This window comes from Pinus tabuliformis, chromosome J, assembly GCF_031772625.1.
Source record: "Pinus tabuliformis cultivar Carrire ecotype Pingquan chromosome J, CPIR1, whole genome shotgun sequence".
Lineage (NCBI taxonomy): Eukaryota > Viridiplantae > Streptophyta > Pinopsida > Pinales > Pinaceae > Pinus > Pinus tabuliformis.
In genome coordinates, this window is record NC_142295.1 from 146346907 (window position 1) to 146359946 (window position 13040).

At 40.9% G+C, this 13040-nt stretch overlaps 1 protein-coding gene across 1 annotated transcript in view; it reads left to right on the forward strand.

Moving 5' to 3' along the window:
* The window catches only part of LOC149226057 (GTP binding protein), a 202339-nt gene that overhangs the window by 91016 nt on the left and 98283 nt on the right, over positions 1–13040 (forward strand). Inside the window, exon 6 of the mRNA XM_089377396.1 lies at positions 3848–3961. Coding sequence (XP_089233522.1) covers positions 3848–3961 — 114 coding nt within the window. The remainder of the gene's footprint in view (positions 1–3847; positions 3962–13040) is intronic.

The following is a 13040-nucleotide window of genomic DNA, read 5'->3' on the forward strand; positions in this document are numbered from 1 at the left end:
TGCCTAATGAGATTGAATGAAGGCACAAGTTGTAATTATTATTGTATACAAGTTTATATGTACAGGCTTGAGAGTCAAGCAGGGCAATGTCTCTTGGGATTTACGCAAGGACATAAGGGATTTCCTATTTTTTAGGGAGAATATGCGCTAGGAAATAGGAGGCTGCTAGCAGGTCTTAGTTGCCCAAGTGTTGGGCAAGTCTTGTAGAGAGTTGATCAGTATTGCAGGGAGCTTCATGGTGGATCCTTCCAAGGTCCACTAGAGCGCTACAAAACATGTTTTGAGATACGTAAGAGGCACAATAGACTTTGGACTGTGGTACAAACAGACTGATGGAGTGAGGCTTCAGGGCTTCACAGATGTAGATTAGGCAGTGAATCCCACAGATAAGCAGAGCACATCAGGGGCAGTCTTCAGTATTGGGTCAGCAACAATTTCTTGGTACAGCAAGAAGCAGAGATCAGTTGCACTCAGTTCAACAGAGGTTGAATACATGGCTGCTAGTCAGGCAACATGCGAGGCTATTTGGATTTATTTGGTAGGACTCATCAGTCAGGGGATGGAGCCTACTCTGATTCACTATGACAATCAAAGTTGAAAAATATCCCTTGACAGGGTTGTGTTTTGGGCGAATCTAATTTGCTTAATACATAGTATTAGTACTCCCAAGAATTGTACCTCGCCTCATGCACATGGAGGAATGCTTTCTTTATTGAGATGGCCACAAGGGTGGAACTTGTTTTTAGATGCTTTGAATATTAGTGGGCAGTGAGAGACACCCTCACTTTACCATTGAACCAAGATCTTGTTGATTTCTGTATGGATTCTTATAAAAGAAAACCTTTTCAAAACTTCTCAAACACCACTTAACATTAAAAAAGTCAACGATTAAGTTTGGAGTACACTTTGAGTACATTGCTATTTTGATAAATTAGTAATAGGTAAGTTTCTATTTTTGTTTTTATTTGCAATTGCAATGTTGACCACTTCATATTGTCTTTGAGTTTGAGTTCATTGTCTTTGACTTTGTGAGCAACATCCCTTGTGTAGAGATGTTGTTGCTGGGGACAATCATCAGTTGTTTGAGTTTTTAGTTCATAATAGTCATCTAGACTATATACTTGGGCATATTAATAAAGTCACTTGTTGACTTTGTCTAGTCCATGCTTTAGTGTTGTATTAATGACCTAAATGTATATTTAAGTCATTTTAGGCTTTCATGCATATAGGGTTTATGTGCTTCAGGTTTATGTCATTCTTTTACTATAAAATAACAGTTACCAGATTTGTCTTAGGGCATCCTGCACCCACCACCTGAATCTTCTTGGAATCAGGGAATCTTGGATCCATAATGGATCTTTGATTTTTTCTGTTTTCTTGGATTGGAGCTGTGTCTGGTATAAGTGAATTTATTTCTCATAATGAAACATTTGTGCTTAAGAGACACATCTGAATTTTGTTTTGTTCTCACTGCCCTATTGTTACATTGTAGTTGCGTTGAACATATCTAAATGTTTGTTTGCAGCAGGTATATGGCCAGTGCAGAGTAAGCTTAGGGGCAAAATAGTTGGATCTTGCATCAAGATCCCAGACTTTCAAAAAATAAAAACTCAGTCCCTAGTTCAGAAAATAGAGCAATACAATGAAATATTCCTGCTTAAGAAAGACATGGTCATGATATATGCAGAGTTGGAAGTCAAGACAGGCTAGAGTTTTTTTAACCCTAAAAATTCTCTGAAAAACACTGATTCAGAAAAAGTAAAAATTGGAATATATATTTTAAAAAAATTAGGGTTAGGGTTCTGGTTCCATGATTCTTAATTTTCAGAGACTGCACCTGCACCAGATTCTTCTGTTGATTCTGTTTGCACCCATGATTTGTGTAACCTTGCCAATAACCCTTTTCTCTCTTCTAAGTTCTTTTGTGTTACTAGTTTCTTTTTGTGTTCCTTTTTTTCGGCAGTAGAGGCATTGTGAGGGGAAGTCAAAGGTAAAGGTGGTTAAGTCTATGGACTGCATATATCAGTGATGGATGAGGTACTGCTATTCAATACAAACAGAAACTGAAAGCAATTTCAGACAAGGAAAGCTAGGGTTATTTTCATTTTTGGGTTTACATGACAGGTTGATGTTTTTGAAAAATATAAAAATAATAGGCTAGTCTTTCTTGTTTTAAAAGATGGGCTAGGTTATTTATTCCTGATTTAAAGTTAGATTATTATTTTTCTAAGAATTTAAAGAGGGACTATTTTCAAAAAACATAAGAAGAAAAGGAAACAAGAGAATTCAGTCTTTTTCTCAAGAGAAATTCAATTTCTTTTAGATGAGTACAGACTGCCGTACTATCAGTGGGTGTGCAACTATTAGCAGCTTACCCTGTGGGTGTACAGCATGCAAAATTTACATGGACCAGCTTCCAGAATCCAGACACTTTACAACTTGGTCTGATGGATATGTTCTGAGAAGAATGGTTGATCCAGTTGGGTACTTATGCCACGAACTTCAAAGAATATTTCATGGAATTTAAGTGGCAAGAAAAGATATGTAAGCTAAATGGATCAGGAACCTTATATCAAAAGATGTGTCCATTGCAACCAGCAAAAAAGGAACATTTCAAAGAAAAGTCAATATATATCAAGACATTGCACTAAGAGACAAAATAGAAGACCTTATAAATATTATAACCACATTAGAAACAAACCTTGCAAATATTCAAACTCAAAATCAGAGGGGGTGACCTTCTACAACCTAAACTGAAAGTACCATGTAGAACAAATCAAGAAGAGGGAATCTCCCAATATTCCCTATTTGAAAGGGAGGCAATTAACATACATAATAGGTAATAATAATAACAAATTATGATAATATTAAGACTTAATTTACGAAGGGTCATATCCCTTCGTACTTGTGAGTAGCCAATGTCTATATATATTCTGTCACGGTTGATTGTAAACAACCATTCAGTCATTATTCAATATATACATTCATAATTAGACACTTCTCATGTTATTTCATAATAGCACACATGTTACTTGTTACAGCTGTTACCTGTTGATGTTATTTCATAGTGAACAAGTTGTCAACAGTGAACGTAATCTTTACTTTCAAGGTGCTGCATTCTGGTCGCAGTTATGTTTCACCTGAAGTTCCTTTAGAGTAAGTAGTTCCATTCTAAGTTTGTACTTGATAATCAAATTGGTCCTGGTGGTCTATGAAGCCACAAACTATTACCAAGTTATTAAGCTACTATCATTCTCTTTGGAATTAAAACATTGAACAAAGGCTGATCATGATGTTCTAAATTGGTATTAGTTTTCTAATTCTATGATACTACAGGCAATCATTTCTGTGTCTTGCTCATTTCCCTTTCCAACTAGAGTTTTATGGGGTTTGCATGTGCAAATGTGTCATCATATATTCCAGATTCACGATTATTATAAAAAGTTGGTTGATTCTTGTTATCTCTGCTGCCAATATTGCTGAGTTATCATGTCAGTTATCTGAGCAAGTGATTGATTAGCTGTATTGTTTCTTTTCCATATCTATTTGAAGATATCTGGTGAAAAGAATTAGGAAGAGGCTCTCTTGAGCCTTGGCTGAATAGTTGTGTTGATTTCCTACAATTTCATGTTGTTTGAAAATACTGAGATGCTTGTTTTGAAAACGCTCTTTCAAACATTTGGAACATAATCTGTCTATTCTATTGACAGATACACCTCTATGATTGTTCTTTAAATGCCTTGATTGTCTTCTTTATTGCTCATGTGTTAATAGAATTAGTATACATGTGGCTTAAATTGTTATCTTTGTGTTGTTAGTCTTGACATTGCCAGGGTAACTCCTACAGGTCAAGGCATGGCTTGAGGAAGGAAAAGATGTTAGACTTGGTGATTGGAAAGCTGCTGATGTTGAGATACTGAATACATTTCAGTTATTGAGTGCAAAACCTGTTGTTTACTTGGTAAGTCTTTTGTTGAATGTGTATAAATTAACCTAAATATATTTTGGGCATATTTTTGATGGATTATTTACTAGGTTAGTATTGTTTTAACTTTTCCTCTAGATCTTGCTTTCTATGTTGCCTACTCAATTAATTCTCCATGAAACTTCTAGATACCCTGTGGTGGAGTTTTTTTATCCTTGGTGTTTGTGAAAATTCTATCACTGCAACAACTGATTTACTTTTCCTACTTATTCCACAGTAAGTTATTCATGAAATTACTTCAATAAACATTAAAATAAATACTGCTGCAGATATCACACTGTAATACAGAAACAAACATATGCACAAGAATCAACACATTGACACAGTTATTTTGGACAACAGTCCTCGGAAAAACCCAATGCGGGAAAACCGGTGCAGCAAGGGAGGTTTTCATTATTCAGCAATTCTTAAGTACAATAGGGTGCCAAATTTGCTTACCCGTAGAGAGAAATAATTCTCCAGCACTTCTCCCAATCCCAGCGTTAACCCTACTAACCTCTACGTGGCTCTCCAACCCTCTGCTTCAACTCTTGCTTGACTGTGTTAGCCCTGGGCCTCTTCGCGTCGCCCACGCAGGCCCAGCTAGTGATTGTGCAGTCTTCTGATGCCTCTTTGTCTGCCTGAAAAGCCCTGCGTCTGCCTCTCTTGCCTCAGTGCTGATCTTCAGTCGCTGATCCTGCGTCTCTGCTTCGTATTTTCTAGTTCAATTTCTAAGCTAACCCCGCTCCAGAAATTGAACTAACTGATCTCCCTCAGTGTGTTCTCCAAGTGACTCTCAAGCCTCCTCTTATACTTTTCTTGTTGACAAATCAACGGCCGAGATTAAGTCTCTAATCAATGGCTAAGATTAGATCTAGCTTGATCCACGACTTTTGGACCATTCTAGCACAATTTTATAATAATTCACATTAATATTTTATTTTCCTTAAGTTTAGACTTAGGGACTCCATTAAAAATATTAACTATTTTAATATCTCCCAAACTGTTTAGAATCTGCCCAAACCATTTCTGGGTATTGGAGATCTCATGTACTTTAGTCTTTCCACCAATTTTTGTGGCTAGAGCACATCCGATGCTACCCCAAATCAACACTCCCTCTTAGCGAGGACTGTGCTCTAGTAACACTCCTCACTGAGTATCACCCTGATCATTCGACATCGGTCCTTGTGCTGATGCTAGGCTCGTTGCCCAACATCCTTTGCACTGCTGCATCCTGTACTGCTACCCCTAGCCTTGCCACTGCCACTGTTGCATCTGTACTGCAACTCCCTTTGCATCCGTGCTGCTGCTGGTCCTTTTTCCCAACACTGCATCCGCATTGCAACTCCCTCTGCACCGTTGCTGTTATTACTCCCATTTCTACTACTGAAATGGGTTCTTTACCATCCCCATCTTTTCCCTGAAGTAGTCAAACTTTGTCCTTCCAAGGGCCTTGGTGAGGATGTCTGCCACCTGTTCTCCTGTAGGAGTGTAGCTCAACTATACACCTCTTAGTTGGACACAGTCTCTGACAAAGTGACACCGAATATCAATATGCTTTGATCGATTGTGAAACATTGGATTCTCAGAGGGCTTGATGTAACTCTGATTATCACACATGACCCTGGTTGCCTCCATCTTTCTTTTGAATAGGTTCACGAGCAGTTTTCTAAGCCATATGGCCTCGCACGAAGCTGTGCTTGCAGACATATATTCTGCCTCGGCTGAGCTCAGAGCTACGGATTCATGTTTCCTACTGCACTAGGAGGTCATTCCTGATCCAATGTTGAAACAATACCCAAAGGTACTTTTCTGATCCACTGGACTTCCAACCCAATCTGCATCAGTAAATCCACTCAATCTGATATCCTTACTCCTGGTGTACAAGAGTCCATAATCGATTTTTCCCTGCTAGTTCTTCCTATGCCAGCATGTGCTTCTGTTCGTTCCTCCTCCTCATCCTGAGAATTTTCCTGTCCTGAGGAAGAATTCTTTACTTCTGTTGGTTGAAGAGGCTTAACCAACGGCTCCTTGGAAGGCATCTTGCGAGATCTTCTGAAAACCCTGTCCTCCATGAACTTTTCATCTCGTCGTACTACTACCTTCTTGCTCCTTGGAAGATAAATTCTGTATGCTTTAGCATTTTCGCTATATCCCATCAAATATCCCTTTTCTGCAGTCTAATCCAACTTCTTCCTCTTTTCTTTGGGTATGCGGCAATATGCTAAACTCCCAAATATCTTGAAATCACTGACTTCAGGTGTCTTCCCTGTGAAGACTTTCTCTGGAGTAATATTACCCAATGCCCGATGAGGAGTCCTGTTTTGAACATAGACTGCTGTGTTGCATGCTTCCGCCCACAAGAATTTTGGCATATCCTGATCATACATCATGGCCCTAGCTGCTTCTACAATAGTTCTGTTCTCTCTTTCTGCTACCCGATTCTGCTCCGGATTGTATGGAGCTGTCCACTCTCTTCTGATGCCTTCCTTAGTGCAAAAATCAGTGAAGTCTTTATCGACATATTCTCCACCATTATCTAAGTGCAAAACTTTTATTTTCTTCCTAGTCAGATTCATCACCAGAGCCTTGAACTCTTTGAATCGACAAAAAACCTTATCCTTGGCTTTTTAAGAAAATAAATCCAAGTATTCCTTGAGTGGTCATCAATGAAGGTAAGGAAATACTCGGTACCACTGAGAGATTTGATGGACATAGGTCTGCAGATATATGAGTGTATCAATACTAGTACACTCTTGGCCCTGTGTTTGCTCCTAGGAAATGTTGCCTTGGCATACTTTCCTAGAGCACATCCCCTGCATACATCATCTCGTTTCGTACTCAGATCTGGAACTCCTGTTACAGTGCTCCAGAGAATTCTCAGAGCTCCATGGTGCAAGTGACCCATTATTCTTTGCCATAGTTCGTTCAAGTCCTTGTCTCCATGACTGCCTATTAGTGCCATTGGTGATTCTAGTTGTAATTTATACAACTGATTACTTTTGATCCCGATCTGCACTTTCTTTTTCTAGCTTGGGTGTTTGACGTATACCTTCTCCTTGATGAAGTAGACATCATAGCCCTTTCCTTGTAGTTGCGACACGGAAAGTAAGTTAATCCCCAATCCTGATACATGCAACACATTTGTAGCACGAAACCGTTCTCCTGATTCTGTTTGAAAGACTATGGTACCCTTCCCTATTGGAGTACACTTTGCCTTGTTCCCCATGGTGATCTGAAAGTTCATCTTCTCTTCTCGATATTTTGAGAAACACTCCTTGATTCCCGTCATATGCCATGAGGCTCGACTGTCTATATACCATACTTCTAATGATGCAACACTAGTCATACACGCCACTTCTTCTTCTAGCCTGGAAGTTAACATAGAGAAATCGACATCTCTTTTTCTTGTGCAATCTTTTGAAAATCTGTGTGAGTCCCCTGACATGGATGCCTTTGCATCGTGGTCTCACTGCATACTAGAGTACACTTTGCCTTGTTCCTCATGGTGATCTGAAAGTTCATCTTCTCTTCTCGATATTCTGAGAAACACTCCCTGATTCCTGTCATATGCCACGAGGCTCCACTGTCTATATACCATACTTCTAATGATGCAACACTAGTCATACACGCCACTTCTTCTAGCCTGGAAGCTAACATAGAGAAATCAACATCTCTTTTTCTTGTGCAATCTTTTGAAAATTTGTGTGAGTCCCTTGACCTGGATGCCTCTGCATTGTGGTGTCGACCCATAACAGATTTTCCCTTCCTGTCTCTAATTACTCCCTCTGATACCATGTGAAAATTCTATCACTACAACAACTGATTTACTTTTCCTACTTATTCCACAATAAGTTATACTCGAAATTACTTCAATAAACATTAAAATAAATACTGCTATAGATATCAAACCGTAATATAGAAACAAACATATGCACAAGAATCAACACATTGACATAGTTATTTTGGACAACAGTCCCCGGGAAAACCCAATGCGGGAAAACCAGTGCAGCAAGGGAGGTTTTAATTATTCAACAGTTCTTCAGTACAACAGGGTGCCAAACTGGCTTACCCACAGAGAGAAATAATTTTCCAACACTTCTCCAAATCCCAACATCAGCCCGAATGACCTCTACGTGGCTCTCCAACCCTCTGCGTCAGCTCCTGCTTGACTGCATCAGCGCCGAGCCTCTCCGCGTCACCCATGCAGGCCCAGCTAGTGACTGTGCAATGTTTTGCTACCTCTGCGTCTGCCTCTCCTGCCTCAGCGCTGATCTTTAGTGGTTGATCGCACCTTTCTGCTTTGTACTTGTTGCCTCTTGACTGCTCACCAGACCATTGGTTCAATTTTTTAGCTAACCCCGCTCCAGAAATTGAACTGACTGGTCTCCCTTAGTGTGTTCTCTAAGTGACCGTCAAGCCTCCTCTTATACTTTTCTCGTTGACACATCAACGACCGAGATTAAGTCTCTAATCAACGACTAAGATTAGATCTGGCTTGATCCATGACTTTTGGACCATTCTAACACAATTTTATATTAATTCACATTAATATTTTATTTTCCCTAAGTTTAGACTTAGGTCTCCATTAAAAATATTAATTATTTTAATATCTCCCAAACTGTTTAGAATTTGCCCAAACCATTTCTGCGTATTGGAGATCTCATGTGCTTTAGCCTTTCCACGAATTTTCGTGGCTAGAGCACATCTGATGCTACCCCAAATCAACACTCCCTGTTAGCGAGGACTGTGCTCTAGTAATACTCCTCACTAAGTATCACCTTGATCATCCGACAACAGTCCCTGTGCTGATGCTAGGCTTGCTGCCCAACATCCTTTGCACTGCTGCGTCCTGTACTGCTACCTATGGCCCTGCCATTACCACTGCCACTGTTGCATCTGTACTGCAACTCCCTCTGCATTCTTGCTGCTGCTGGTCCTTTTTCCCAACATTGCATCCGCACTGCAACACCCTCTGCATCCTTGCTGTTATTACTCCCATTTCTGCTATTGAAATGGGTTCTTTACAATCTCCATCTTTTCCCTGAAGTAGTCAAACTTTGTCCTTCCAAGGGCCTTGGTGAGGATGTCCGCCACCTGTTCTCCTATAGGAGTGTAGCTCAACTTTACAGCTCCTCGTTGGACACAGTCCTTGACAAAGTGACACCAGATATCAATACGCTTCGACCTATCACAGAACACTGGATTCTCAGAGAGTTTGATGTAACTTTGATTATCACACATGATCTTGGTCGCCTCCATATTCCTTCTGAATAGGTTCACAAGCAATGTTCTAAGCCATATGGCCTTACATGAAGTTGTGCTTGTCGCCATATATTTTGCCTCAGATGAGCTCAGAGCCACAAAATTCTGTTTCCTAGTGCACCAGGAGGTCTTTCTCGATCCAATGTTGAAATAGTGCCCAGAGGTACTCTTCCGATCCACTGAACTTCCTGCCCAATCTGCATCAGTAAATCCACTCAATCTGATATCCTTACTCCTCGTGTACAAGAATCCATAATCGACTGTTCCCTATAAGTACCTAAGAACATGTTTGGCTGCGGCCCAGTGTGCCCTCTTTGGTTCCACCATGAACTGACTGAGGGAGTTGATAGCGTAGCAAATGTCTGGTCTAGTATTGACCAAATACATCAGGGACCTTATGAGCTGCTTGTATAGGGTGGGTCTGACATCCTCTGTATAGGGTGGGATCGACATCCTTGTCTTCTGGTGCATCAGTCTTCTTCCAGTTGGTGATCATTGGCGTAGCCATAGGTCTACAGTCCTCCATCCTGAATCCTTTCAGGATTTCTCTTGCATACCTCCCTTGCCCAAGGAAGATTTCTCCCTTTTGCTGCCAAACTTCCAACCCTAGGAAGTAGTGCATTCGTCCCAAATCCTTCATATCGAATTCTGTGACTAGATTCTTCTTGCAGTCCCTAATGAGTCTGGATGATCCTGCCAGAAAGAGATCATCCGCCTACAATACTAAGATTAGCGGTTCGTTCTCACAACCAGATAGTAGAGATTCGCGTCACTCTTGACAAACCCCATCTTCTGCAAGTAGCCATCTATTCTACCATACCATGCTCTTGGTGCCTGTTTTAGCCCATACAAGGCTTTCTTCAATCTGCATACATGAGACTTCTTCTCATGAATTTCAAAGCCCTCTGGTTGTTCAATGTATACCTCCTCTTCTATTACCCCATTCATAAATGCCGTTTTGACACCCATCTGATGGATCTCCCATCCCATCTGCGCTGTAAGAGATATCACGGTTCTAATAGATGTATACCCAGTAACTGGGGCGTGGTCTCCTCATAGTCAATCCCTTCTTTTTGAGCATACCCCTTAGCCACAAACCTGGCCTTGTATTTCTCAACACTGCCTTCTGCAGCGTATTTGATCTTGTAGATCCACCTTGAACCTACCACTGCTCTGTCTTGAGGCCTTGGCACCACCTCGCAGACATTGTTTACCATTATGGAGTTGTATTCCTCCACCATCGCATCAAGCCAAACCTGATGTTGAGCTGCCTCCTTGAAACTGGCAGGCTCTCCATCTTGAGCTACTAATGCTTGATATCTATCTAGCTGTTTTCGCTCTCTCTTATTGTTTCTTCATGCACTGATGAAGTCCTCTTCGTCTCGCAGAATTTGAAAAAGTTCCCTGCTAGTTCTTCCTATGCCAGCATGTGCTTTTGTTCGCTCCGCCTCCTCATCTTGAGAATCTTCCTGTCCTGAGGAAGAATTCTTTACTTCTGTTGGTTGAAGAGGCTTAACTAATGGCTTCTCTTTCGACTGCTCCTCCGAAGGTATCTTGTGAGATCTTCTAAAAGCCCTGTCCTCCATGAACTTTTCATCTCGTCGTACTACTACCTCCCTGCACCCTGGAAGATAGATTCTGTATGCCTTAGCGTTCTCGCTATATCCCATCAAATATCACTTTTCCGCAGTCTGATCCAACTTCTTCCTCTTTTCTTCGGGTATGCGGCAATATGTTAAACTCCCAAATATCCTGAAATGACTGACTTCAGGTGTCTTCCTTGTGAAGACTTTCTCTGGAGTAATCTTGCCCAATGCTTGATGAGGAGTCCTGTTCTGAACATAGGATGCTGTGTTGCATGCTTCCGCCCACAGGAATTTTGGCATATCCTGATCATACATCATGGCCCTAGCTGCTTCTACAATAGTCCCGTTCTTTCTTTCTGCTACCCCATTCTGCTTTGGATTGTATGGCGCTGTCCACTCTCTTCTGATGCCCTCCTTAGTGCAAAAATTAGTGAAGTCTTTATCGACATATTCGCCACCATTATCTGAGCGCAAAACTTTTATTTTCTTCCCAGTCAGATTCTCCACCAGAGCCTTGAACTCTTTGAATCAACAGAAAACCTCATCCTTGGTTTTCAGAAAATAAATCCAAGTATTCCTTGAGTGGTCATCAATGAAGGTAAGGAAATACTCGGTACCACTGAGAGCTTTGACGGACATAGGTCCGCAGATATCTGAGTGTATCAGTCCTTGTACACTCTTGGCCCTGTGTTTGCTCCTAGGAAATGCTGCCTTGGCATACTTTCCTAGAGCTCATCCCTTGCATACATCATCTTGTTCTATAAACTAGTAAAACGTGTTAGCATGAAATGCACTTAATCTAAAGTTTGATGCAATTATCTTTGTTACTTTTAATCTAAATGCCTGGTTTAAATGTAACCTTTCTTCCGACTGTTTTGAAACAATTCTGTTATGTGAGTTGTGAAAGGGGTCCAAGAGAAAAACAACAATGACTATATTAACGATACTTTCCTTGAATTATCAGATTTGGTGGATGCCAGGGAAAAACCCCAATGTGAGGAAAACCCTTTGATCAAATCTTCTTCTTATTATTCAATACTTCATCAGAGAGAGAGAGAGAGACTAGCCCAATACAAAGTCAAATCAACCTTGTCAAATTTTGTAGTCAACTGCAGTCATACTTTAACCCTGACCTGAAAGTTAACTTTAGTTAAAACAACAGTAAAACACCTCCTTTGAAGCTCGGTCAAAGGCAGTGAAATTCGACCTCCAGCAGTGGTCAAAGTCAACCCAAAACAGTCACAAAAACTCTGGTCAAACTCGGTCAACTTGCGGTCAGCGCTGCAATCAAACAAGCTTGCGGCCTAAAGAAACTGAAATTCTACCCTCAAAACCATAGTCAAATTCGGTCAAAACAACCTCGGTCACTGCTAGTCTTGAGGTCTGAAATTTCGACTTGTAATTTTATGCCCAGAAAATCATCTTCCTTGCCACACATGTGAGAGAGAGAGAGACGCTGCCCCACGCTGTACGAACCAATCTGATGAAGAGAGAGAAGAATGTGTGAGTGAATGATGTCCAAATGAGGTGAGAGGTCTCTTATATTTATAGACTTCGTTATGGGTGAAGGGACACATCCATTGGGCTTCTTGAGCCTGCATTAAGTTGAGGCCGACCTAAACAACTTGCACATGTGTGGTCATAACTTCAAAATCATACTTTTGCTTGTCCGAATGAGATGATATTTATATCAGTCTTGGACCTTTCGAAATGAGGAATCCAATGCAATCATCACCTCCATCAAATGAGCTGTCCCAAGGTGAAATTTTAAAACTCCCCCTCAACTAGGGAGAATTCCACTTGCCAATCCATCTGTCATCATCATGCCATCCTGTCGTCATGTACTATCTCTATCATCTCTGCTTTGCTTTGCTGAACCATGAAGTAAAAATGAAGAGGAATTGTTCGAGAGTGAGTCACAAGACCTTACCACTGTCCACTGACAAAAGTCAGTCTAGAGGTAGAACTCAAATGATCCCAGACCAAGTTGTTGAACACCATGCGTCCATCGACAGTGCTATGGTCCATGACCAGTTGTCCCAACTCATTGGCCAAATGAGAGGTACCTCCCATGTGTCCCTGACTCCATGGGTAGGATGTATGTTGGGGCATCGACAGGAGAAGGTGAACCACTCATCCTGTTCATATGCCACAGGAGAAGGTGAACCACTCATCCTATGCATATGTCAATCGTAGGGGAAGGTGAACCACTCACCCTATGGTCG